The sequence below is a fragment of the Takifugu flavidus genome, chromosome 11 (assembly GCF_003711565.1).
Source record: "Takifugu flavidus isolate HTHZ2018 chromosome 11, ASM371156v2, whole genome shotgun sequence".
In the NCBI taxonomy this organism is placed as follows: domain Eukaryota; kingdom Metazoa; phylum Chordata; class Actinopteri; order Tetraodontiformes; family Tetraodontidae; genus Takifugu; species Takifugu flavidus.
This window is the reverse complement of record NC_079530.1, coordinates 9,050,598-9,077,831: the sequence shown is the minus strand read 5'-3', so window position 1 is coordinate 9,077,831 and position 27,234 is coordinate 9,050,598. Positions and strand designations below refer to the sequence as shown.

The window sequence follows — 27,234 nt, the reverse complement described above, 5'->3', positions numbered from 1 at the left end:
GAGTTTCCTTGATCGTGCCAAAGCTGCTTATTTTGTAGTCAGTTCCTGAAAACTAGAGAAAATGAACTGAAAGAACAAATTGTTTCACAAAAGTGTGTAATATAAAAACAGAAAAAGTGCACAAATCTCTAAAGTGAAACTTAACTTCAGGTAGCTTCAGCAAACCTTTTAACAACAGTACTAAAAATAGCTGCTGCCGGTTCACAAACCTCCGACAGACTCTTCATTTCTGATTTGCTCCTCATAACGTGAGACTCAAACTGTTTCCACACCAGCAGCTTTCATGGAGAAATACACAAGAATGACTTTGTAGTGATTAAATTACTGTAGAAGGAAAACAAATGTTTTTTTCTAAAACTAAAATTGCACATGAAGAGAGTACTTTTGTTCACAAAGTGTAAAATACGCACTTTCCTTTCAAATAAACTCCGTGGAGTGATTTGATATTAAAGAATGGGACTTAAGTTCCCTCAGGCAGAAAGACAAATACTTTTAGCATTTTGTTCATTTTAGCTCAGTTAATAAAATGAAAATTAGTGACTTTATCGAGAAGTTAAAGATAAATCAGAGCAGGACTAATAAAGTGTTTGATGATTGTTATTTCTCCATCCTGGAGCGAAGGCGCCTCTTGATGGACAGATGGTCGTCTTTGTCCTCAGGTTCTCTGGAGATGATCTGAAAGAAAGAACAAACACGTTATGAAAGAATGTCAATACAACAAAACCTTTCACATCACATCAGTAAACATTTTTTACTGCTGAGGTTCAGGAGTTTGGAATGAAGTGTTCTGATTTTTGGGTGAACTATCCCTTTAAATTCAGACCGACCGGGTGTGGAGGCACCTCCATCGGAGAGGAGATCTCAGGTCGGTACAATCTCCGTTTGCTCTTCCGTGACGTCAGACCGAATGATGAAGAGGAGGCCGCAGCGTCTGAGTGGCCACTGACCAGACTCATCATCTTCTTGGCTGCAGCCCAGACAAAGAGAAACAACCTGAGAATGAACCTACTGCCACCAGAGTTTAAAATGTGCATCATCAGATCGAATCCCTTCGGTTTTGTGATGAAGACTAAACACCTGAAACATCTGTTGACGTCTGCTTAAAAATCAGGATGTGGGGGGAGGAAAGGAGAAAAGTGCCCAAAACAATGAAGGTGAAGAGTATATAAAAACCCTCGTGGTAAAAAGTGAAGGTGAGACATGGACGGACAGCACGACTTCACCTGAGGCGCCGACTAATTGACAGGGAAATGGCAGCAAACACAGCTGTTCAGTCGTTACTGGCAGACATCATTAGTGTTGTTGCCCCGGGTCACCACCAGCCTGGCTTCATCCCCTCAGGTTTGTCCTCTGTTAAATAGTTTTTCCTGTTGCATTTCTACCCACTGTGAAAGGTTGATGTAGACGGTCCCTAACTGAGGAGCAGGAGGGGTTCTACCCGAGCGAGCAGCTCCTTATTTGTGACATACAAATGATTCTGTACAGGAACAAGGTGAGCTCCTCTCTTGGTCATGCTCTGATAATTTTCGGATTAGGAGCAAACTGACCTTTTGTGCCGAGCAGTGTGGGGGAGCTGTGCAGGAATTCTCCGATCTTCTGCAGCGTTCCCTCTTTTCTGCTGCAGATGCTGCTCTTGGAGTCCTGGCGGCTGGTTAGGGTGGAGATCTGACAGCAGAAGATGGGAAGCTGTGGTTAACATGGGTGGTTTAACACCGCGGTTGCCCAGGGCTACAATGCGCCGCGTCCACATGCTTTCAGTTATCACTTTAGAAATAAGGGCTGACAAAAGACTGAAGTTTAATCTTGATAGGGAACATGTGAAATACTGCTCACACTGACCATCGGTCAGCCGTTTCCCCTCCCACAATGGCTCAAACTCAATAATCATGAAGGCATTTTCACTTGCTTTTTTAAAATTAGAGACCAAATAAGATTTTCACATGAAAAAAGGAACCTAAAAGAAGACATAAAAACTAAATTAAAAGCTTTAAATCTCAGACTAGAACTGCAGAATAGTTTGCTTTTGTGCTATTGAAACAGTTGTAAAAGGAGCCTGAGGTATGAATGAAGTGCCAGTCTGTCTGGTTCCCACCTCCTCCTTGTGTGGAGTCAGCTTAGGTGTCAGTTTGCCCCTCATATTCCTTCTGTTTTGCACCTCCACTTCTTCCTGCAAACACACAGACGTTTGCACAATTACAGGCTAAAAGCAGAAGAAACGAGCGTCCAGTGACTCATCTGCAGAGAAATACGGAGCAGTTGATGATGATGGGATGGCATGGACGGGAACATGTCAGGATAAAAACATTCAGAAGCTTTGTGCAGTTGGCAGACAATTCCAATTCCACCCTGGCCACTCATCAGCTGGAATAATTGCCACTGAGGGCCAACAAGATCCAATTTAGTGTTATTTACCTGCCAGATGGATCGAAAGAGTTGACGTGCTCAATGGTTAGCAGAAAAAACACAATGTCTGGAGGGCTGGAAAAGAAGCCCAGTAAATATTCAGCTGCTCATGTGGATGACAGACAGTTGTAGAACATTTGTATTTGTCAATTCGATTCTGGAAGGCGAAGATCTATGTTTATTTTTACATGTTTAAATGAATTGTTTTCCCCCCTATGACCAAGGGTCTGCTGTTTTCTCCCTGCTGTGGTTCCTGAGGGGCGATATGATGTGATGATGTAGGAGGAAATAGGAAATGATTGCATGCTCTGCAGCTCACTGTTAAACCTGTGATTAACCCTAAAACCAAGATTACAACACGGTTCCAAACGCTCAAAATATTCTGGCAACACGTCAAGCTGTTCTGACTCACAACAAATAGGAGAGCAGGAGACATGAGGGGGCTGGGGGCTGGGTGTAGTGGATGCTGTCAACATGCTCTACTCACAAAAGTACTGATAATAATGCAAAAATCACCGATAATGCTTAAATTATAAACTGGGGAAATATAATGGAAAGAGAAAAATCTGCAGGAATGAGAAGTGTGTGCAGGTGTTAATTTACACTGTTTGTGTCGATAAATTTGTCATTAAAGAATAAACATTAAGAGCACGGCCGATGACTTTAACTCTGTTACTATGGCAGTTTGGCTGAGCCGGATAAATGTACGAAATCAAAATATCGGTGCGTCCTCACAAGGAGAAGATAGTGTGTGCCTGCATGTGGATGAGTGTCTGTGTGAGAAAGAGAAGAGGAAAAACACAGATGGGAGAAGATAAGTTGGTGATAAAGTAAAGAAAGTGGGGAGAAAGTAAACAAGGCGTGTGTGTGTGTGTGTGTTAGAAAGTAAGACGCGAGAAGAAACTAAATAAGACGATGCGGGTTCAGAGGGAAAAACACGATTCAACACGTGGCGGCGAGTGTTTTAAGAACTAGACACTGAAAGAGACTGTTGCCAATGGGTGTAGCTCATCAGAATCCCATCCTCCAGTCACTAGGAAGAGGGTAACGCCACAGCACTGTTCAGAGGCTCAATCAGGGGTGACGATTAACAGCACAGATGGAATATTTATCTCAGTTCTGTCCCATCTGTTCTTCTGTCTGTGTCTAGTAGCCGTCTGTAGCCTAGCTTGAATTACCAGCTCTAAAATACAGAGCGGGAAAATAAATAAAACTACTAGTGAAAATGAAACATTAATTTCACTGCTTCACGAAACTTGGGTTGACGAAACATAAACAAATCCCACTTTTTTCTGGGGAAAAAGCTGCCATAAATCATTGGAAGAGTGGAGGACAGAAAACTGAGATGACAGATGACAAAAACTGAAGCTCTGCTGCTGTGAGCACACCTGCAACCATAAACGCTCCGGCCTCCCAACACTTGATTATCTGAGAGAAGACTCATCCTCAGCACAACTAAACAACTAATAGTTGCAACAGCAGTAAAAATGTATCAACTTTTTATGTTTACATGCAGAAAAAAAAAAGCTATGAGTTACATGCTAGTTGCAAATGATTATTTAGGGTAACAAACAGTGCAGGATAATGTGGGGGAGGTGGATTAGTTGCTACTGAAGCAGCATCTACACTGCAGTCATGTGTTGGGAACATCAAATGATTTTCCTTGATGTCAGCAGAATAGAGACAACACTGTTCTGGTAAACATGTCTGAACCCAGACCTGCTCACGTTGTTACACTGGCTGAACCACAAATGCTTCATGGAGCTCATTAAAGGCTTGTTCTGTTTCTACAGATCGCATCATTATAGAAGAAACACTGATGGTGCCCCCCCCCCCCCCACCTAGAAGGAGCAAATGAAATCTGCAGTTACTTTAAATCATGTCAAAAATCGCCAGTTAGAGAAAGAAACCAAAAGAATCCCCCCCAATACCGTTGAGCACAAAGACAAAGAAACACTTTGAACAGAATAATGAGAGCAAGAAAATAAGGAGTAAGGATCCATCCACAGTAAGGATGCCTCTTGATTTCCATATCAAAGTCATCATCAAGGAAAAAGATCAATGATTGAAACAATGAAAATTATCCGCCGAAACAAAAACTGCTGATAAGGAACCTAGATTTTAGTCACTGGAGCATGAATATCACTAGTTGCTAGGATGTTAGGAGGCAAGGCCGAGGAAACTGCCAGTTCATCTGGTAGATGTGAACAAAACAATAACAGCAGTAAGTAGAAACACATGTTTATCATGTACACGTTTAAAGGCTGACTATCCAAGTGTGGCCCAGAGCGGAATGTTGCAGAGGAAGGTCCTGTAGAACAGTTGTGTAACGCTCATCATTCACACTTCCTGTTGCCAGCAGCTGAAATGAACGGAGGCAAAAATGACTCCATGTAAACCACTAAAACCGGTTCATTCTGGCTATTACGGTATGTAGAATCGGATATACACAAGTGGTGCCCTCTTTTATTTTAGAGCTACACCTGCAGTTGGCTCATCAGCCAGTAAAGAAGGTCGCCCAGTCAGCAAATATGAACACCTGCGAGGTTCCTCGGATGATTTGTGAGAAGGAATCAGGCCCATAACTTTCAGGAGAAATCCGTTTGTCTCATCGCTTCACCATTATAGAGGCCGTCGTTCAAGCCCACCAGACACCTCCATGTATTTCTGGCTCTTACTGGCGTTAGCGTTTGAAGGTGAACTTGTTGTAGCTGTAGATACCAGCATCATTTTAGACAAAATTATGATCGCAAGGAACAAGGATGATTGTGGGAGATGGGATTGAAGTGCATGAAAAGTGCTCGTGAGCTCAAAATATCAGGGTGACTCATGATGTGGAAATTTACAGAAAAATGAGGAATGAAGAGGGATGAGAAATGAATGCAACATTTTTGAATATTAAAACTTTAATCAAGGCTTAAAAAAATACCTGTTTTGTTCTTCGTTTACTCCTCCTGAAAAAATGAGACTTGAGAAGAAAAAGATGCTGGTTAAACAACAGCATTTGCGCGACAAAATACATTTTTTTCGCCCGATGTACGGGAGAAAAATCAATGACTCTAAGCTGGAGGTGTGTGTGTGTGTGTGTGTGTGTGTAATAGACTTGTGCTGGAAGACACAGGTCTGTTAGAACCCCCTAAATGCTTCAGGTTAATACGACTAATTTGTCTTCACAATTATTCTGCCCACCAGAGCAATGAACTCCTTAAGAGACTGTCAGCCCCTCATAAACACCAAAGGTTTCAACCACACAGACACGCTGACAAAAATGGGGGGGGGGGGGGGGGACACATAAACTCCACGCTGGGAAATGAACCACCCTGCCGCCCCTTATAAAATGTGTTTCAATTTGAATTCTGGGGGTTTTCAGGACATACTTGGATTTAGAGTTAAATGATTTAACTTTCCAGAGGGCTACATTAAAGGTTTACGAAGTTGGGGCTCCATTATGCAACATGAGCCATGAGTGTTCATCCACTTTGTGCTGCAGTCACACTCAACATTAAAAATCAACCACGCCAAAGGAGCACTTTTTACAATCGGACCTTTATGGAGCACGTAGGGACCACGATTATTCCAGGCGTGATAAAGCATCAGAAGTGCAGCCGATGACTTTAATGTACATGTTATGGCAACTCTGAACCTGTTATTATATTATATATTATTATATATTAATCCATAAAGCCAGCATCCTGCTGCAGCTGAACGAATGACCTGTGGAACGACCTGGGGCAAAAAGAGGGTCAAGTGTTATACGGTGTGAAATACTGTCAAGGGCCCATTTTTAATTCATGCATTTTTACTTTTCTTTAAGAAAGAGTATTCTATCTTTAGAACTATATTTAATTTACTGGAACAGAATGTTGAGATGATTCGGGGCCTTTATGGGACGGCTTCCATTTAGCAACACAAAAAAGGAAATTTTAGCGGTCAGACATATTGATCTGCTCCTGTGGTCAGAAACCATTAAACTATTGTTGCCACACTAACACAGAATGCAGGCGGAGCTTGCTTCATGTCTGCAGGTGTGGGACCTGATGAATGCAGACGGTCTGAGAGCCCCGTCTCCCTGAACCGTGTGAAACCTTGTTAAGTGTTGTCTCATTCCTCAAGGTGGAAGCTGCTCTCTGCTGCTGCTGCTGCTCTTCTGGCTGGATCAAGACTAACAGACCAAGTCTGACTGAGTGACGGGAAGCTGACGTCACCGGAGTCAACGCCACCCTGCACAACATTTGAACCGAACTCTAGGTACCATTTGGTTTGTACCATTTAAAGACTGAAGGTGGAAATCTAACATGTGTTTTTGTTAATCCTAAGGCACGACCACATGAGCAGGTTTATGCTTCACACTTGGATGGAGTGGGAATGTGTCCCATATGCTGAAGTACCACTGTACTATCACACAAAAAAAACCAATAACTTTTACTGTCCTGTTTTTCCCCAGAGACAGATGATATTATCTTCCTCTCTTCCTCGCAGACCTTCCTCTCTATACTTGCCCTTCTCAACGCTTCTTTTCCCACCTTCTTATCCTCAAGCCCTCCTCTTTCATTTTGCCCTCTATCTCTTGCCCCCATTTTACCCTCTTTTTCATCTCTTCCCTGCACCTCTGTCAGTTGCCATCTATTCTACCTTTCTTGTCTTTCTCATTTGGCTGTGTTGTTCTCCTCTAACCCTCAACCAACCTCCACCCACTTCATTGTTCATCTGCCCATTTTCATCTTAATGTGCTGTATATCTCGCCTTTGTGTTGCACTGTCTAACATTTTCCCCTGTTGTTAGCAACAAAAGCCCATTTACCTAATTCTCCCACGGGAGCTCTCTGTCCCATCTACATTTTCCCTCATATACTCAAATAGAGGTAGAATTCACGCTTTGGGAGAGGAAACTGGGTCAAGCTAGCATCATGAACAGTGATGAAGAGAATGAAATGCACACAAAGGGGGAGATAAAAGATGGATTTGCACTAATGTCAATCCAAATTTGGACTTTCCTTTAACTCTGAGTATTCTTGAAACATTTGGACATTAAAATTGATAAGATTTTTATCTACAGAGAACCATCTGGGTCTGCTTTCTCCATGTCTCCATCTTTGTACCAGCTGGAAAGAGGCTAACACACTCTGAGCCTGGTTAACAACAAATGATATACAAATACCGGCAAACATTTTCAGCTAATAAGCTTTTGATTCAAACATGCAGCCGCTGGGCGTCTTCACTGCTCGGCTTTAAATATTAAGGAAGGAAGATTCTGGTACTTCCGGCTGACCTTAAGGACTAAATATAGTCTCAATGGAAAAGCCTTTCGTTTTGAATAATATCCCCACCATAACTAAGGGATACTGAGGTATTTTGATCTATGTACCAGTAATTACATTAATTTGCCAATAGTTCTGGTCATGTGCGATTTTCTTTCCACAGCTCATTGAGTGTCTTAACATTATTCTCCAAGTCTTCCTCATTTCTATCCATGAACAAAAAAACATACTGTGAAGTTCTGCAGCTTATTTCAATCCTCAGAAAAAGAAAATAAAGATCCATCATGGAGAACTGAGTCACGGCAGATTTCCATCCATCAACAATAACACTAATAAAACCACATCTATCGTTAACGCACGTGAACAAACCAACATACTGTTTCTTGTGTTCTGTAGGAAGTGGCTCAATTTCATTTTGCTTTGATACAAAACAAACTGTGATAAATTGCACATAAAACTCCTATTAACGCTCATCTTGTCAAATTTTTTTAATGCCTAAGGCTTTCAGATGAGAGGCGACACATCTTTTAACAAGAGAAAAGAAGTCCACAGTCCCTGGATTCAAGCACTTAGCGGCTATGACCTGGATAATTGAGGACCTGTAGAGCTGGCTCTTCTTTAATTGTCCTGGTGCTGTCTTCACAAGAGCAATTAAATTGATTTTAATTTGAGCAAACCCAACACACCGAGCACCTGCGGGTATCAGTTCAGGCCCAAGGTTATTTTCATGCATGAGCACTCCAATATAAATCAGTACCTCCTAAACATGCAGTCACGGAAAGAAGGGAAAGTTGGTGCCGACACGCAAAACATCAAAACCGGAGGAACGCTTCATTATCTTGTTGTGCAGGAGGGAATGCTTCGGTCCAGTGGTACACTTAGGAGTTATTATATCACCATTCAGGAGAATTTTGAAGAAGCAGCAGGAAGATACTGCAGATGTGTACTGTCAGCATGTGTGGTCATTAAGATGATACCATGTTGGGCTGGCCTGAATGAGTGGCGTTAGCATTGTACTCTCAAGGAAACTAAGAAAATTTATTTTCGTTTATTTTTTTTTTTAAAGGACCAGTATTTGGCTTTAAAAACAAATCGTGTTTATATGCTGGCCCACTGAAATGTTGCGCCAGTGAAACCTTTTTGCATATGTAATTTGTATCAGGACAATATTTCATGTGGTGATAAGACAAGAAAATTCCTGCTTTTTCTGTGCCAGCAGTGCAGGTTGATAACGACTATGGTATGTATTTATTTACCTGTCTATTCATGTTCATGTTATGTGTGACACACACCAGATAAATTTAGATTTGAGACAATATCCAGAATTAAAAGACAAAGACCCAATCGTATTTCTACTTCTGTAGATGTAAGAGGGAATAAATGATGCCAACATTTACAGTAACACTGATTCTTCCACTGCTTTCATGTAAACACCCAAAGGTAAATAAAAGATTCTCCTCTCCACTTCAGAGAAATAGCGTCCTAAAAACAACCTTCACCCTGCAGCGTACTTTGAGTCTGGGCTCATTTCTGCACAGCCTACTTTGTGTTTCCTGCAACGACTTTCTAATGCAGTATGAGATTTGCATGTGCTTACACAGAACATTGTCGGTTCACAGAATGAAAAGGTTCACAAGTGGCTCAGATGGAATTGGGTCGGAGACTTTGTTACTTGTTCTAGTCACAAGTCTGGACTGCTGCAGGAAAGCTGCACTTGCTGGGGTCCAAAAAGAAAGCTCTGGAACATTTCACCGCCTCCCTGTGAACAGCCTATTTTTTTTCCCACTTTCACATGACTGTCATCGTTTCGGTGCATGCAGTCATTTTTTGAGGAAAAAATGCCCCATGAATACTGATATTGCTCAGTGCACACACATGCACACAGGCATGTTAGGTTTGTGTCCTCTACAGGAGTTTGCAGTGTCATGATGCTTTTTAAAAATTCATCTTCCAGTGTGTTTTTAAATTGGACTCGATATATGTAGGGGTGCTGGAATGCTTAAGGATTTAAGACGATGAAGAGCTCAAGGTGACCTCTCGTGTTTGCATCTGATCAACATCTGAGAAAAACATCAACAACCATTTAGAATTCAATGCTGACAGATTCAATATCAGCAAACCCTGACAATGGTGGGCTAATGTTACATTTTGGTTAACATACACATTCAGCTTATTGTGTTAAATATCGAACAAGGCTGAGCAGCACCTTCCTGCGGGTGGTGCAAGATGGCACCACGTTCACTATGGCATTCTGCATCCACATGAAGACATGACTTAGGCGGAGTCATGACAAGATTTAAACAACGTAGCACATCTAGGCAACAGATGCAGCATTAAATAACTCACAATCGGCCCACGCTTTTGTCACCATTTGCACCAATAGATAGCAGGTGTACCATTTAGAATTTCATTAAATCAACATGTGAGGAGAATGTGTAATCATGTAACACAACCACTCTGCTGCCAGTAAGCAATATTCTTTTCCTCCAAATAATATGAAAAACAACACCTGTAAGAAAAAAGAAGCCACCCTCCCTGCAGACACACACTGCTGAAATGTTTCCACAGAAGCTACTGTGCACATTATATTATCGAAGCATTAATAAGGACATGATTAGGTCTTACAATTACATCAAGAGCGAGAACTTTAATAGTCTTTGCACAGTACTGAGAAGACCATGATGTATTTTTATCTAAAAGCCTGAGACCTCCCTTGATATTTCCTCCCCTTTTCCACTGCATACCATCTACTCACCTTGCCTCGATTCCCTTTGATGCTTTCCCACTGTGGAATTTTTCTTTCTGCTCCCAGGTAACATTTCTGTAGCACCTTGCTTGAGCTTCCACATGAGCATATATGATGCTAAAAGTAACCTAAACCAACTCAGACTACCCATTGATGGATTTATCATTTTGTGGCACTAAAATAGATCGACAGTGAAAGAGACACTGATGCGTACGATGCTCATCGGCATCTTGCATCAAAAGTGGCAGCAGCTGAACACTCTGATCCTCATATGTCACCTTCAAGTCTGAGTCTAACCACAAAATTCTCATGTTTTTTCATCAGATTCTTCTCTAGTCCAGATTTGTTTGGTGAATGCTGTGATCCACAATTGGCTAATTTTGTGACATTTTTGAAAACGTTTCATTTGTCTTGACTTTTGTTTATGTTACGATATTATATATGGTGCAACCCAGTTTACATGATTTTGTATAATTATCAGAAAGGCATGCAGTCTTTAACTACGATAACTGTGACATGAACTACACATCAACAGGATGTCTCAGTCAGTTGCTTCTTACCTTATCAATTTCCTCACTTTTCCTTTTCCGTGCCGAGTGTGTGATTTTGACTGTGACTGCTCCTTCCTGCCCCTGTCGCCGTAGGGCCATTCGATTGGGCTGTAGTGGACTAAACGAGATCTCTAGTTCGGGCCTTGGGAATCGGCTGGTCCTTCCATGCTCGTGGGAGATCTCGAAGGAGTCCAGCACTGAGGGACCACCAGCTGAGCTCTGCTGGAATTACAATTTCCACATTTTTTTTCATTCTTTAAATTCAAAGATAATTTTTTAATAAAAAGGGACTTCAAAGCTCAAGAAAGCTCCAATTTTCCAAATCAGACTGAAGATTGTGGCATAAATCTTACTTTCAGGTTTGTAATTCAGCACTATTCTTTAGATTGAGATGATGTTAGATACATGTAAAGTTGGAAGAATTTTGCAATGACAGATGTGATTATTGATTCAATCTGCCTGATGAAAGACCACTCTTAAGTATTTCAAGCATCACACATCATTACTTTCTAAGGAAAGAATGCCTTGCCAAACATGGAAAACAAACAAATATAGCTGACTTTTCATATCCAGAGCTCACCAGACTGCTGACAGAAGCTCTTGTTTCCTTGTTGTCTCCTGACCTCCTGTCTGTGGTTTCACTCCGAGTTTCACTGACCGTTGAAGTTGAGCTCTTGCCATTTTTATCCTGTTGGGGTTTTATTTTAATTTTAGAATTTTTGATTAAATATTAAGATAAATGTTAAATTTAATATCAGGTGAGGATGGGGATTGGCTGACTGCCATTCGGGAGTGTTCGAATGCAAAAGAAAACAGGCTTTTTTAAAAGTAGGATTCAGAAATTCTATTGGCTCAGCTTGTGTCGATGTAAACCTAAACCGACCTGATTGACTCCTGTTAGATTAAGGTCCTCCTCAGGCTGCAGGGGCTCTGCTGCCGTCTCGTGCCAAGTGTTCAGGATCTCTGCCTTACTGCTACCATCACTACTCTGTAACAGGAAGTTTGAGGACAATCAGGAAGATTTCTTATACCATATCTGTAGGTTCCCCAAAACAGAATATTATTTATACTTATGTTTAGAAACATACGGCAGTCACTTCTGAACTGATACTGATTGTAAAAACAGCATAAATATCCACACATAGCATGTCTGTTATTCTCAGCTAATTTCACAGGAAATAATTTAATTCAGTCTGAGAGTCTATGTCAGGATACCGGAGACATAAATTGTTTTAAATTCAGTTGCATAATAAGGGATGGTTAGAAAACAAATAGGCAAAGTCTTAAAATACAATGAGTGAAATCTATTTTAAAGATTTCGCTAAGTGTAACTTGTCAGATGTGAACACAAGTCACTGAAAATAACCAGTAATTCTGGGGTAAACCCGAGTTATCAAACACACTCCTGTTTTTTAGTCTCTATTAAAGCTGTGTGAGGGTAAATCATGAACTCTGCCTGCTAGGAGAGAGCAGACAACAATCAGTTTCTTTCATTTAATTTAACCACGATTGATGCTAATAAAATGTGTGATTCTATCATTTTAAATGTCAGTTTAATGAATTTCTACAAAATTAAAGAGAAATTCATTATTACAATCATATAAAAGAGGACCCCCCCCCTCCACAAACATCATTCATAACAATTTAACACAGCTCCGGTTAGAAGATGAATATTCAGTGTGAAATTAATGAGGCAGCATGATCAATCCTGGAGCTGCATGACTCATGTTGAATACACTTAATATCAATGACACCACAAACCCGACGTATGTCCGATGCTGATTTCAATTATCTTTGCAGATCAATAAACAACACATGTTGGACACAAAGCACAACAGCTGTCTGAGCAGAAAGATATTCTCACTTCTTCAGTAAAAACACTCCACCTGTCTGTCTCTAACTTTCTGTTGGCCTGTCTAGCTTTCTGTCAGGTCATCTATCCATATAGCTCAGCATCTACCCCCTCTCTGTCCTCCGGTACCTATCCCTCTCTCTCATCCCATCTAGCTCCTTCTCTGTCTACCCAACTGTCTCTCGTTACATCCATCTTGTCCTCTATGGATCTGTCCATCTGTTCTTTCCTGTCTGTCTGTCTGTCTATTTGTTTGTTTTCTCCCTCTCTCCATCTCTTTCAGATGCCTTTGTTCCTCTGAATCTGATCTAAAGTTGAATTCTTGCCTGTGAAAGAAGGTGGAAAACTGCTGTTGTGGTGGACTCGGTAAACTTTCCTCTTGTTTCACCTCTGGCTAAAACAGTGATCAATAACATCTCAGAGGGTGTTCTGCCCTGACAGATGATGGGAGGAAATTACTCTCACATCACTGATTGGAGTGTGTGCAGAGGTCAAAGGGAGGGTATTCCAAGAAGAGTAGAAACCTACTTTTGTTATTTTCTTCACAAACACTGGAAAAATTGTGTTTAGATCTCCCCTCTTGATTGAAGAGAGTTTTTAGATATTTAGTAACAGTTTTTGTGATTCCACTCTATTAACATCTTTACATCGTACTGACCTCTGGTGGTCGCTGCAGTTGTTGGATGAGTTTGTCCTTTTCTGCTTGGCTGGACAGAAGTTTCTGAAGCTGTACCTCCAGAGCTGCAACCAGAGTGTCTCTCTCCTTCCTCCATTTTTCCATCATTTGCTCCTTCTCCACAAGCTGGGTGGACAATGAATCCTGGCATTGATGAGTTACACAGAAACATGTACCAGGATCTATATTATTGAGTGAATTGGATGCAGGTGATCATGAACTTGGACACCAAAAATTGCCCAAAAAAAGGAATGTAGCTTTTCATTCTTATTGTTGGAAAAACAAAACGAACTACTGGAGCATTTTAAATTATTACAAATTCTAACATTAAAAAATGTTAACAAGGCTATTTTAGAGTATACTGTTTGTTTTATACAGCATTTACAATGATAGACAATGTTTTATAAAGCATTGCTTTTGACTCAGTAATACAAGAATTAGAATCTAAGATGCTTGTAAGATAAATTTAATTAAAACAATAGAGTAATAGAAATTACAGTGACAAACTAGTTTGACTGCATACCAACTGTCTTTGCTGCTGACTGAAGCGTTCTCTGTCCTCAATGAATTTCCTCATTTCCTGGTTCCTTTTGTCCTCTGCCTCTTTAGCCTGACCAATCAGCGACAGCTTCTCTTCCTGCCACTTTCTTCGTTCGGCTTGGTGCTTTTCTGTGCACAGCTGTGAACAGACACCACTTTCAGTAGACCCAGATTTTGAAAATCAAAACTGATCAGCAGGTTGAACCAAGTTACATTTAGGTTTTCCTTTGCCTGAGCAGCTTCCTGTCTGGCTGTTTTAAGGTCATGGGAAAGACTCTCAGCTTGACAGACAGTGTTGTTTCCCCCATCCTGCTCTGATGACATCCCTTTTAGCTTCTCCACTTCTGTAAAGGTTAAAAACACATCACTTATACAACTGTGATAACTAATCGTTTCAATGAAAATGCATCATTAAAACGTCAACAGGAATCAGATCAAGATTTATGGTTTCTTTCAGCAATGAGTGTGTGAAATCACTTAAGTCAGATTTATATCTACTGGAAATAAATGAATGAATGAGACAAAATGAACTCCACAGATGTTTAGTTGAAGTCCCTAGAAGAGTGCTGAGAAAATGTTTAATTGTTATTTACAGAATTATTGCAATTAATATCAGTCAAAATGTATAATCTTTGTTCAGAAAAGAAAAAAATGGGGGAGCATAGCATGAAAAAATGAATAGGAAAAATGAAATTAGCTATGCAATCACTTGCCTCACACTGGGCTAATCACAACGTACCTGCAAGTCAGGCTGCTGTCTCTCAACATGACAGACAGTTGTCAGGGGGGCAAAAAAAGAAAAAAACTCTAAATGAATAAGAATCTAAATGCCAAAATTGACAAGGGTTGATGAGTACAACAGTTTACTAGAAACCGCTCGGTTCTGTATTCCTGCACTGTGAAGCTCATACAACTCCAGCTACCTCCCCCAGTCCTTCTTGAAGAACGCCAGACATTTAAGGAGAGATGGGGATTGTAGTCCCTTCAGCATGGTCTGGTGTTGTCTCTAACCTGACATGAAAAAGCACTGGGTCAGAGTGCCTCAGTTATCTGACCCCCTCACACTAGCTAAGAAGATACCTCACATACTGCTTTGCAGTGTTTAATCTAAACACACTGTGGTTGTATGTTCTTCCCAAAGCAGCAGTTTCCACTCAAAATTACCAAGATTCAATTTAGTGAGCTTCAACTGAACAATAGCACTCTGTTTACCAGGAAATAGCATATGTTTCTATAGCTATTTAACAGAAGTACTCCCTTTCTTGTGCTGCAGGAAGTAGGAGTATGATGAGGCTCAAGAACTGTCTTTCTTGAAATAACTTCCTTAAACTATATGAGCTCCTATTTCAGAGAATATTCATAAACAACAAGCGGATCTAGGTGATGTCTTGCCTTTGCTGAGGATAAGTCTAATAAGTCCATGACACTAAACATCAACCAATTTATTGCTGTATTTACTTGTTTTTGGTTACATATTTTTTAAGAACAAATTAAGGATAAAATTTCCAGTTTAAAGCCAAGGCTCTGTCCTGAGGTTTCTTCTCTATCTGCATTATAAGAATACAGAGGAAGTTATTGGGAGAAAAAAAATGTATGATAGATTAAACCCTGTTTGGCTGACTGACCTAATGTTGTTCCCCTTAAAGTTATGACCATGACAAAATATTAAATTTTTTTTTTCTTTCCAGTTTTTGAGGATCGAATGCTTTTGCTGAACGAGAAAACCACTTACTATTTCAACAGCATCTAAAACAGTGAGTCCACCAGTTTGTCTTACCATCAGAGAGCTCCTGGATAAGTTGAAGCTTGTCCTCCAGAATTTCCTCCATCTGGCTCTGTGTCTCCTCCTGCTCTGTCAGGGCTATACGCATGTCCTCCATCATGCGCTCTTTTGCCTCCAGGTCTATAATTCAACAGACATTAGCCTGACCTCAGAGTGTGGCCAATGTCATCCAATAACCGGATTTAGATCATATTGTCTATTAAATTAAATTAAAATGATAAGGGCCAACTGAAGAAAACTGCAGAATGTAAATTGGTTTAGGACCTGGGGAGAAAGTTAAGATTCACCCTTGTTTCAGATGTTAAAGAAGAAATTTGCTTGCAATACACCAAGTTTGAAATGAATAAGCTTAACCATTTCAGTATGCTGACTGACACAAGTAAATTGATTTGCATATATTAAAAGTACTTCTGAAACTAACCAACAGGGCAGCAGTAACTTAATCTGTAGGTCAGGAGTAGGTGACTGTGAGCTGAAGGATTGCATGTGTTCTGTGTATAATTACATATTACGGCCCTCTTCACACTGCTCAAATCGAGCTTCAGCAGTGCCGTTTGCAAGGGATCAAATCAGATTGCAATGCTTCTGGACTCCAGAGCCCAATCGGGACCGGTTGTCACGGTAACAATGTTGGCCTCAGTACGCGGAAATATGGCAGAACACAGAAGTAGCGACACGAAAGAATGTGCAACAGCTTATGTTCCATTTTCTACCTGCAATTTTGAATGGTGGCTCTGATTGTCTCTGCTGCACCAGGCTGCGTGTGACTACTTCCAGATGACCAAATCCTGATTGCACGTGCAGACTAGTCCATGCTAAAGTAACATGTCGAAATCGAATTTGAAAAATGGGATTTGGGATTAACTACACTACAGTCTTTCACTACATGGAATCAGATTTTTACAAATCCAGATAGGACAGAAATCTCATTTGGGGCTGCAGTGTGAACAGAGGCTATTGTGTGTTCTAAACAGGGTATATAAATAATAGTACTTATTTCTGGGGAATAATAAAAGGCTGTTCTTCTTCATAATTGCAGCTACATTCAAATTTTATGGGCCTTAAAAAGAGCAGAACAAGAATATATGAATATGGCTGACATTTATTTTAAGGATAAAGCTATGTTGCATAAATCCATGTGTTTACATGATGTGAATAGCAAGTGCTTCTATTGATTATTTTTTTGGAGTATTAGAATGAGCACAATGACTAAAGGAATGTTTTATTATGTGACGTTGGACGGTTTAAAATGTTGTTAAATGAGAAGAAACATTAAACAAACTGATGCAGACAAGTTACCTTTACAGGTTTTCTGGTAGAGTTGGAGTGTCTGCTCAGGTTTTCTGTCAGATTGTTCCTGAGGGAGGTGAAGAAAATGAGAGGATGAAGAAAGGGCATAGCCAGAAAGACACATCCCGCTCTTATAGAACGCACCGCTCTGAGTTGCATGATGGTTCTGTCTCTGCTGGTGAGGTCACACTGAAGCTGCTTCTTAGTCTTCTCCATCTCACACAGCTTCTGCCTCAAAGCTTTCTCCTCCTCCCTCATGGTGGAGATCTTCAGGTGAGAGAAGTCATGAGACACAAAAAGTCCTGTTGGTTCTGAATGATTAACACAACTGCAACCAAGAAATTTTATATGAAGATAAGAATTTCAATAAGAATTGGTATTGTCATTACCTGTAATCAATATTTATATTACCATTCATTCATTATCATCATAAAAAGGTCTTTATTGATTATTATACTAGTTATTAAACCATGGAATGCACCTCCTTCTGAACCTGCTGCATCTGTTTCTTGTAGTCGGCCAGTTTTTCTCGGAGGTCTGATGTGTCTTCCTCTCTCCTCTGTAGGTCAAGTGTGAGACTTTTGACTTTCTCAGCTTCCTTCTCAGCATTTTCCTTTAGACTGTGCGTTTGAGATTAGATCAATGAAATGTAAATGCCCCAATACATACATACATTTTCATGCATATTTTGGCAACATTATTAAAGCAGTTTGAAGAATCAGAAAATTAATTTTAAAATCAGACAACTGTCCAAAGTAATATTTTGCATTCTTAAGCAGGTTTTTTCTTCAATAAATCTTACTCATTTATTTCCTCTGCTTTCTTCAGCAGCTCTTCATCTTTGTGAGCAATGGCTTCATGTGCAACTGCCAGCAGTTCCCTCCGCCTTTCTGCCTCCCTGCGTCGGGCCTCCTGGACAGCCTGGGTCTTCTCCTCCTCTTGCTGCTCCTGTGCCTTCTGCAGACTCTTCTGCAGAGCCATGACCAGACCCTCTTTATCTTGCACTGTTTTTTGCAGCTCTGCCATCTTCACCTCCTCCTCCTGTCTGCAGTTTTCTTGTAGTTTGAACTTCTGCTCTGAGAAGGCCTCCATGTCGGAGATCTTTGCCCGCAGCATTGCCACTTCTGACTGGAAATCCAAGTTTTTCTTCTTCAGATCACCAAATTCCTCTGCGGTTATCTCTTCCTCAAAGGGCTGAAGGTGGTGGCTCTGGAGAGTTTTCTCTCGGTTTTCCAAGGAATGCTGAATCAGCTGTGCCTGACTAATTTCGAGCTGGGATAACAATTTCTCGGCTCTTTCCATCTCACTGGTGGCCTGTGATAATTAAAAACATCTCACTTTTATCACTTACAAAATGCAATTGTTCTAAATCTTTCCAGTAGAATTGATCTTGTTTTCAGCTTGAAAGAATTGCCCAAGTTTTAACTCAAATTTCAACTTCTTGACTGCTTACATAACTTAAACTTAAGAGGTTTCAGAACTGACCATTATTACAACAATTTTGGGGCCTACCTGTTGCTGTGAGGCCTCTAGTTTGGCTGTCAGTTTATCGACTTGTTCTTGTAGTTGATTTGCCTCCTGCTCCCTCTGGACTCCCTCTTTAATCAGTCTGCTGACCTCTTCTCGCTGCACCTCCAGGGCAGACTGAAGCTCCTCTTTTTCACTCTTTTCCTTGCTTAGAGCAGCTAGGTCTTTATCTCCTCTTTGCTGTGCTTCTTCAAGGGCAGCGATGGCTTCAATCCTAGCCATCTTCTCAGCTTCAAGGGATTTTTTTAGAGAATCCAGCATGGAATGGGCTTCCTCCCGGGCCTTCTGCTCCTCGTGTAAGGATGCCAGTACCTCCTCTTTTTCTTGGATGCCTTCTGTGCCTTTATGCAGATCTCCCAGTTGTTTCTGCACATGAGAAATCTCTACCGATTTCTCCAGGAGCTCAGAGAGAAGCAACTCATTTTCCTCCTGTTTGACTTCTTTGGCCTCACCTAGAACATCATACAATAATGATAATAGTTTGAAAAATTCTTCAGGATTCTAGATCTTCCAGTCTTTGCTTAGAAAATGAACATGTCGATAATAGCTAATATGAACTGTTAAGCACCAGATAATAGGCTCAGGGCAACTCATAATCTTATTTTATTCCTTTTAAAGGTTTGATACCTAATGAAGATCACATTTATATGGTTGGGCTATAATTTCAATCAACACTGACAATAAAACATCACAGAACACAATGCAGAACCACCCAAATCTGTTGTTTACCATAATGTTTTTGTGCCCACTGCTGTTGGACTTTGTGCATCTGTTCACTTAGAACTAACAACTTTCTCTCCAGTTCCTCTGGAACAACTTCTCTGCGACCTTCAGCAACTGCTCTGCACAGATTTAGACACTCATCTGTGCCCTTCTTTAAATCTACCATTTCAGCGAAGGACTGTTGAGAATTGTCCTGCAGGAAGAGGAAAAGACAAATGAGCACTCCCATGTTTGGCGTCTTGAGACAGTTTATGCACCTGCTGCAGTTACCTCAGACCCGTTAACGCAGCTACAGATAAAAACCCTGAGTGATTAATACAGAATGTCAAAAACAGAAACCAAACCTTGCATTCTGCAGCATAAAATGCTAGATAGCTTTACCTTTCTGCTCTCAGAGCAGACAGACTTTTGACAAAAATCATTATTTAAGTAACAACCTGTGAGTGTAAGCAGGTGAAATTGTGGTAAAACTCAATAATTCAGGACAGTAAGTGTCTGAATGACTGCGAAGGACCACATTTTACAGGCCTGTTTTTGTAATCAAAATTTCCAAACTGGTTAGATGTTGAACTGTACATCAGATTTAGGACATGATGTTCCCAATGCTAATGAGGGAGCCGTTACAGAGGTTTTGTTACCGTTTCTTGTGCAGCTGTATCTGATGCAGCAGTGGTCATTTTGTGAATGAGGTCCTTGAAAATCTCATGCCTCTTTTCTGCTCGCTCCTCCAAAATTTCTCTCTCCCTCAACAGGCGCTCACTGAAACACAAATTTGACTTAGCATAGCAACAACCAAAAAGAGAGCACTTACAGGTGTAATAGGACTGAAAACAAATCTTACTTGAAGTCATCCTGCATCTCAGAGAAGAGCTTTGTAAACTCTTGGCCGACTTCCTCCCTGACCTTTGCCTCCATGAGTGTGTTCTCTGCTTGCTCCTTCTTCAGCTGGAGCTGCAGCTGCTTCAACAGTGCCACCTGTTTCTATAGAAGAAACATCAGCAAAAACAATTCACCAGTTTTTTATGTCACTATTATAAGGTTCTTCAGTGTTATTAACTCTATTATATGTAAAAAATAAAGGTAGATGAGCAGCATACAGCAATAAGTTACTTTCAATAAACTTGAGATAAATGGTAAATTGTGCACTAAAACTAAACTATAATTAAATAACATACATTATAACTAAGTGTACTCGTTTGATTCATCCCCTCAAATAATTAATTGTAACAGTATTTCACAAAACAATTAGTCTTATTTAGAGTACTGATCTCATGTGGTCACCTAATTATTTTAAATGCAAAGAAAAACTCCCAATGTCAATATTTGGTCCAATTAATAATCTGTTGAAGCCATGCAAACTTTCAGAATATTTAATCAACAACTTTAATGTTAAATAGTGTACTAGTTTCCTCATATCCTATTAAATGCATTTATTATTAATAAAACGACTATTTATTCCACGATTTGACAGACCATTTATACTTAATTCCCTGTATCCACCTAGGAGCAGAGGTCTGTGCAGGTGAATCATTTAATTTCATTTCATCATTTTTTTTCTTTCATTCACTCAACCGCATATTTGCAGAATATTTGACTCCAATTTGACTAATGCACCAACTTATCACCTGAAACTCAAACACACTTCAGATTTCAATCACCACATAATTAAAATGCCGTGTACACTGAAAAGTTTTCATTCTTTAAGAGATTTTATTCAACATGTAGTATTCCAAAAGAGCAAAGTAGCTACTATAAAAGCTGAATTTATGTACACCAGATTAATTTTAGGTTTTGTGTATAGGTTTGATTCAGACTTACCAAGTGAAAATGTTTACTAATAAGAATTTTCTCATCACTCTCATTCTCCTCTTCACCATTAGTGGCTATTAGACTCTCTCCTTTCTCATATTCATCATCCTCCTGCAAAGAAAGAAGAAAGGTTTTAATAATGCCACCTCTAATGAATGAAGGGGAAAGAAAAAGCCTTACCTGCACATCCTCCAGACTGCTGTAAGAGCCAGCTGTGTTGCTCGTCGTGCTGGTGTCACTGAGAGTCTTCCTCTTTCTCTCAGACTCAATAAAGGTCATCTCGCCGACAGAGCTTTGGGACATGGTAGGAAATGGCTTTGAAGACAGAATCACTACCTGGAAGAAAACACAGTATTGCTTTCAAGCATCTATTTAAATCTGATGTAATTTTTTGAGTCATCATTCAGGGATCAAATTGTCATTTTTTGATCATTTGAGCAAAAAAACACTGTGAGCAAACCTTCTGTGCCACAGCAGAGAGCTTCAGGACATTCAGAGTCTCGTCATACATGGAGGCACACTGGTTGATGTTAACAATCATGCACACTTTACCACGACCACAGAAGAAGCTTTGTAGGTAGTGGGTCAGCTTGCTTTCTCTGAATGGGACGTGTTGAAGCAGCCTGTGGGAAAAAAAAGACCAAATGTCAAAGCAAAAACCAAACAAACAAGGCTTTGTTTCCCATAAAGGCTTGCCTTTTTCACAGTACTTGTGTTAATGCCGACTCAGCAACCTCTGTCACAATAATATTTCCTTAATGATGTCCTTGTACTTCAGCTGATTCCCAAATGTATTCTGGGTTAGTAAGGTGATGGAAGTTATGTATGATATATTATCCACACGGTGCATTGCCCAAAATCAGCCATCTAGCAATTTTCTATTCTTATTGATCTTTCTGCTTTGGTGCCCCAATAGATACAAGCCTCAGTTTTTAAATTGGAGATAGTAAAATCAATTCATCATATTAGAGGTTATGTTTGTCTAGATTGCAATTAACAGAAATTAACAACCATGACAGAATGAGTAGCAAAAACAGATTTCCAGCCCATAATGGACATCAGGCCACTTACTTTGGCATTTAAATTACAGTGAGAGTAAAAAAATGTGCGTCTCTCATCAATTTACACCAAATACCTTAGAATGACAAAGTGAAAAAAGCAGCTGGGACAGTAAAAGTCAGGGTTGTGGAAAGATAAGCGGAGACAAACTTAATGAACCTTGGACCTCAGACTGAAGCAAAGATTCACTATGTGAGTGGACCAGCCAGAGTTCTGAATTTTACCCAATCAAACAACGCCAGGGAGACCTGAAATTGCAACACTTTCTATCCAACTTGACAGAAATTGAGAGCATCCGCAGAGAACAATGGCAAAACACCCGATCTCAGATATGGAAAGTTTGACATTATACCCAAGAAGAGGCTGTAATTGCTGCCTTTTGGGGTTCTAATTGTGTATCAAAGACTTCATCAGTATCAATCTATGAAAAGTAAAAGCAGCTGAGAAGTATTACAGGCCACTGTGTGAGTGATTTCATGTCTGTATTAGTTTCAATGAAACCCTCAAATGGAGAGTTTACGTTAGTGACAAGCTTACTTGGCTTGCTTGTTGTTTCTCAGCGAATTGATGCATTTCCCAAGGATCAGAAGTGATGTATTGATGTTTCCTGCTTCTTTCAAACGCTCTCCTGTATTTTGAGTCTTGGCGCATCGCTCTGAACCAGCCAGATCACATAGGCTCAACCTATAAAAGAATGTGATTACTCATGTGTTGCTGTTTTATTAAAGTTGTATTTCCTTTGTATGTTAGGCTTAAATTAAGAGTTTCACTCACTCACTGACTGTGTGAACCTTTGGAGACTCAAGATCCTCAATCTTTAATATACGAATGGAGAAAATACTGTGGCTGCACAGAGGGGGGAAAAATACACATTTCAGCTTATTTGCACAGAGAAAGAGCTTAGGAGGGGGCAACATCAGGTTAAGATTGTTTGCAGTTTACAGTTGACTTATTGGTCAGTGCAGTGTTTTAAAATATTTTTTAACTGACCAGTATACAAATTAATTCAAACAAATGGTCTTTTTGTACAGGTAACGCATTTTTAAAAATTTGACTAAATTCTTAAGAACTAAAAATTCTATAACAAAGACGGGACATTTTGCATGGTTTCAGGACCCTGAAACGCAGCTATGGAATAAAGTAGTCAATGGTTGCTGGAAACAATTCCTTTCAAACTGAAAAGCTACCACTAGATGGAGACATTGTAGAAGAGAAGCAAACCATGAGAATGTCCATTTGAGACTGTAGATATGAAATTGTGTAAAATATGTTCTTTAATCACCTCCTACTGGAGAGCTGGTTGAGCCGGGTAGCAGAGAAGCTCTGGTTTTTCTTGCCAAATACCAGGATCTTGTATGCTTCCTCTGCATTATTCACCTGAACCCAACGCAGATCTAAAAACAAAGGCCCAATTTTAACAATTGTATCATGCCTAAAAACCTGGAGTTTTTCCCCCTCCACACTTAAAGTGTATCCTCTTACAACACTTCAGTCACATAACTGATCCCAAATATCAAACTGTTGTACCTTTGACAAAGGTGCGACCCATGATGTCCTGTGACAATCGTAGGACAGTCCTTCTGGAAGCTCCACTGGGCATCACCTCCAAGAGATCATGAATGTTCTCGTTGTAGATTTCACAGAATGAAACCCAAACGGAAAACTTAAAGTGTGTTTGGAGGTCGAGGCTGATTCTGTCTGTAGTAGATAGCGTCGTCCCTGATGACTCTGGATGAAAAAAGAATAAAAGATGTTTCCTACCAGGGGAAAATCATCAAACAGATTTGACTGCACTTCAGGACAGGTATGTAATTAAGTGATAATGTTAAAAGATGAAATGGCACCTTCAAGAAGAGTCGTATTTGTTGAGTTCAACAAACTGGAACTGATAAGTTCAATCTGCAGTTAGAATGGAACACAAAGGAATATACTAGATAAGATAAACCGATTACATTTATCTGTACATATTTAAGTGAAAATATTCATTATTTACAGCATTTAAACAAATGTGAGGAAGTTCTTAAGGATTATCCAAGTTCCCCCAAGGGGTTACCTCTTTTAGCTGCCTGAAAAGATTCCTTTTAAACAGTGCCTCCTCACTCTGCTGCTCGGCAGTGAGCCTTATGAACTCTTGGGAGCAGTGTGGTTTAATGCTCATGCCAATGAAACCTCTCTCACCAACAGAGCTGAAAATGACATCAAGAGACCTGGGCAGGATACCAGGATCAGTGTCTGGACCTGTGGTGACAAAAGTAATCCACTCATGTTTAGATATATTGTCTATGGAGGCCTCCGGGGTTTTACAATTCAAGGTCAAAGACCTTTATTTGTCCCCAGTGGCAATTCATTTCTCACTTGTCAGTAGTATAATGAATGGGAAAAAAATAAGACAATAAAACAAAATAACTAACTATATAAACATTTATGTACAGATGGGCAGTGACAATAAAGTTGAATGTAATCAACATGGTGCAAAAAGCAAATTGATTATGAGCAGCGAAGATGGGTACAGACAGTAGTGCAATATTGTTTAAAAAGTCAGTTATTTGGTGTTTTCTGATGTACAATTGACAAGTCATGATGAATTCTGGGCAATACCAACATCTATAGATATAGAAAAACGGACACATTTCTGATGATGTTTGACTCATTCTCAAAAGTTGCTTTAGTCCTTGTGGTTGTATTGCCACAGTCATTTCAAAAGTAGAACATGAATGAATGTTTTATCCTGTCTTAAGTTTAAACACAGTACGGAAGAAATACAGACCTAAAAATGTGAAAGTCTTTCCAGCATTAGTAGCTCCATAAGTAAAAACCAGAGAGTTCCCGCCTTCGAGAACATCTTTGACCAAATCTTTTACTGTGCCTTCAAATAGCTCTTTCTGTGTGGTCTCAGGTCCATAAACCTGGAGAGAAATAAATGGGAAACAACAAGTTCAGAGCAAGAATGGGACAGTCTATCCTGGCCTAGATTTAGATGCAAAGACAAATCCATCATTAAGACTTGAAGTTAAAAATAAAATTTAAAAAATTGTGTGCAGAAAGTCCAATTTTCAGAAACAAACCTGAGAGAAGTTAAACCGTTGTCCAGTCTGTGGGAGGGTTTTGTCTGTGCTGAGTCTGACTAACAGAGGCAAACTGGGAGGCTTCAGAATGACTGTGTCAGGGTCTCTGATAATAACACTCTCCTGTTAAAAACACAAAAAGAGGGATAGAGACAGGAGAAAAAAAAAGGTTTTTATTGTATAAAATATATTTCTGTATAATATTTACAGTGTACATTAAGCTAACTTGAAAGTATTCTATTTTTACCTGTGACTCTCCATTAATGGTCTCTGCTGTGGTGAATGGCCGGACTCGCAGGTAAACCTGAAGATGTTCTTTCTCTTCTGTGCTGAAATGCTAAAATAAAATCCAAACAAACCAGTGTTAAATTGCATGCTTATACCGAACAAGGTTCAAAGACAAAATCAATGTAAGTGCTTACATGAAGAATATGTTTATAAATACAAAATGTGACAATCACAGAAACACTGTCCTGAAATTAGCAAAGATATTATGCAAAATTAAACTGTAATGTATAATGTAATTAGAACCAACAGTTACTCTATGTAATTGTAATAATTATTATAAGTTTTTTTTTTTTTACATGCTGAATCATTTTGAAATATTTTTTTAAATGAAATATGCCAGTATGATAAAGTATTGATGAATTTATCAAGTTTACCTGCGAAACTGAGCCGCTGATATCTGATGGCAGCTGTCGTGTCAAATTGCTAGTTTTAGGTGGTTCCATCTCCGCTTGGATTGAGCTACTGTTTGGGCACAATTCCACCATTTCTACAACAAAGACAACAACCAAAAATTCAGTTTGATTTTATGATAATGGCTGAATTCATTAGTGCATTGTGATCAGATGTTAATTATAATAATAGTGAAATTTGGGGCTAGATAAATTTACAGTGTTATGGGTTCAATTTCACTATGGAAAAGTATCATTAATGTCAGGAATAATTTAATACATTACTGATGACAAGTAATGACGCTGGCTTCTGGTTTATTGTCACTGTTTAGAAATCATATTTATTAAAATGACTTATTGTGTAAAAAGATTAGTTGGTTAAAAGAGTGACAACCTTACATTTACAATAAAAAGCATTGTTACGGTAATAATGCAATCTAATTAATCCAATTACAATGTCCCCTTGATTTGCGTTAAAATTAGTTCAGAGAAATAAACACTCTAAATCTACTTAGACACTGTTCTCAATAAGCTGCTTTTGTCATATTAGTTGCCAGTACCTAAAATAAAGGTGTTCTGGGAAAAAAAATTCTTTATCCCAACATAAATATGCCACATTTCTGAAAAAGTTGGAAGCCTGTTCTCCAGTCACACTTTGACTATTAAATTTCCAAATCAATTGTGGTGAAGCAAATAGGAAATTATTAGATAAGAACTGATATGACTGAATTAAAAAGAAGCAACATCAAAATACAAGAGTCCTAGGAGGTGAAATAGTGTGCATGATGTCTAATCCTTTTCAGTTTCCATTTTGTAGAGAGTAACAAAGTGAGTCGGGATGTTAGGAATCCTTGGCATTAATGGTCTGCCCAACGCCTCAGTAAGGCAGTAGGATTTTGCTGCGAATATTGATTCTTAGGATTAAAACCTGAATAGACATAGTCATAAATTTTAAACCTATAACCAACATTTTCAACCACCTCTTGAATGTTTATTTACATTGACCAGAGTGACGCTGCGTAAACCTTGGCCGAGCTATATTAGCCCCTTAGCTTAGTTTGTTAGCTGTCAAAACCAAAATAACTTAAAGACAGCGATGTGTGCTACTTTACATAGCACTCAATATAAAACAAAACAAAATAACTTACGTGCCAATTTGCGTACAATATGCACTTGTCTATTAGGAAACAAATGTCAGGGTGCTAAAGGCTAAACAACGTCAGGCACCGCCGCGGTATGTGTTTGAAACGGACCAATCAAAGTTAAGCCCGTCTTG

At 39.6% G+C, this 27,234-nt stretch overlaps 1 protein-coding gene across 4 annotated transcripts; it reads right to left on the bottom strand.

Moving 5' to 3' along the window:
• Nucleotides 1-79: 79 nt before the first annotated feature.
• On the bottom strand, nucleotides 80-27,207 carry kif20ba (kinesin family member 20Ba). 4 transcript variants are annotated; one of them, XM_057048028.1, is made up of 34 exons: nucleotides 27,107-27,207; nucleotides 25,944-26,056; nucleotides 25,529-25,618; nucleotides 25,282-25,404; nucleotides 24,984-25,122; nucleotides 24,270-24,454; nucleotides 24,061-24,115; nucleotides 23,744-23,944; nucleotides 23,499-23,610; nucleotides 22,991-23,062; nucleotides 22,754-22,900; nucleotides 21,618-21,780; nucleotides 21,338-21,493; nucleotides 21,167-21,268; nucleotides 20,190-20,329; nucleotides 19,987-20,107; nucleotides 19,355-19,541; nucleotides 18,611-19,077; nucleotides 17,901-18,412; nucleotides 17,580-17,718; nucleotides 17,243-17,365; nucleotides 17,108-17,165; nucleotides 15,803-15,928; nucleotides 14,239-14,369; nucleotides 14,009-14,164; nucleotides 13,468-13,629; nucleotides 11,841-11,945; nucleotides 11,538-11,645; nucleotides 10,967-11,179; nucleotides 5,333-5,371; nucleotides 2,093-2,167; nucleotides 1,548-1,665; nucleotides 828-967; nucleotides 80-675 (listed from the first exon to the last, which is right to left on the bottom strand). In XM_057048028.1, the coding sequence occupies exons 2-34, from the start codon at nucleotides 26,052-26,054 to the stop codon at nucleotides 598-600; spliced, it is 4,854 nt and encodes a 1,617-aa protein (XP_056904008.1). In that variant the 5' UTR covers nucleotides 26,055-26,056; nucleotides 27,107-27,207; the 3' UTR covers nucleotides 80-597. The 4 variants fall into 4 exon arrangements, with proteins under 4 accessions (XP_056904008.1, XP_056904009.1, XP_056904011.1 ...); XM_057048029.1 differs by having other exon boundaries at nucleotides 10,967-11,176; XM_057048031.1 differs by having other exon boundaries at nucleotides 18,611-19,079; nucleotides 19,492-19,541.
• Nucleotides 27,208-27,234: the final 27 nt, after the last annotated feature.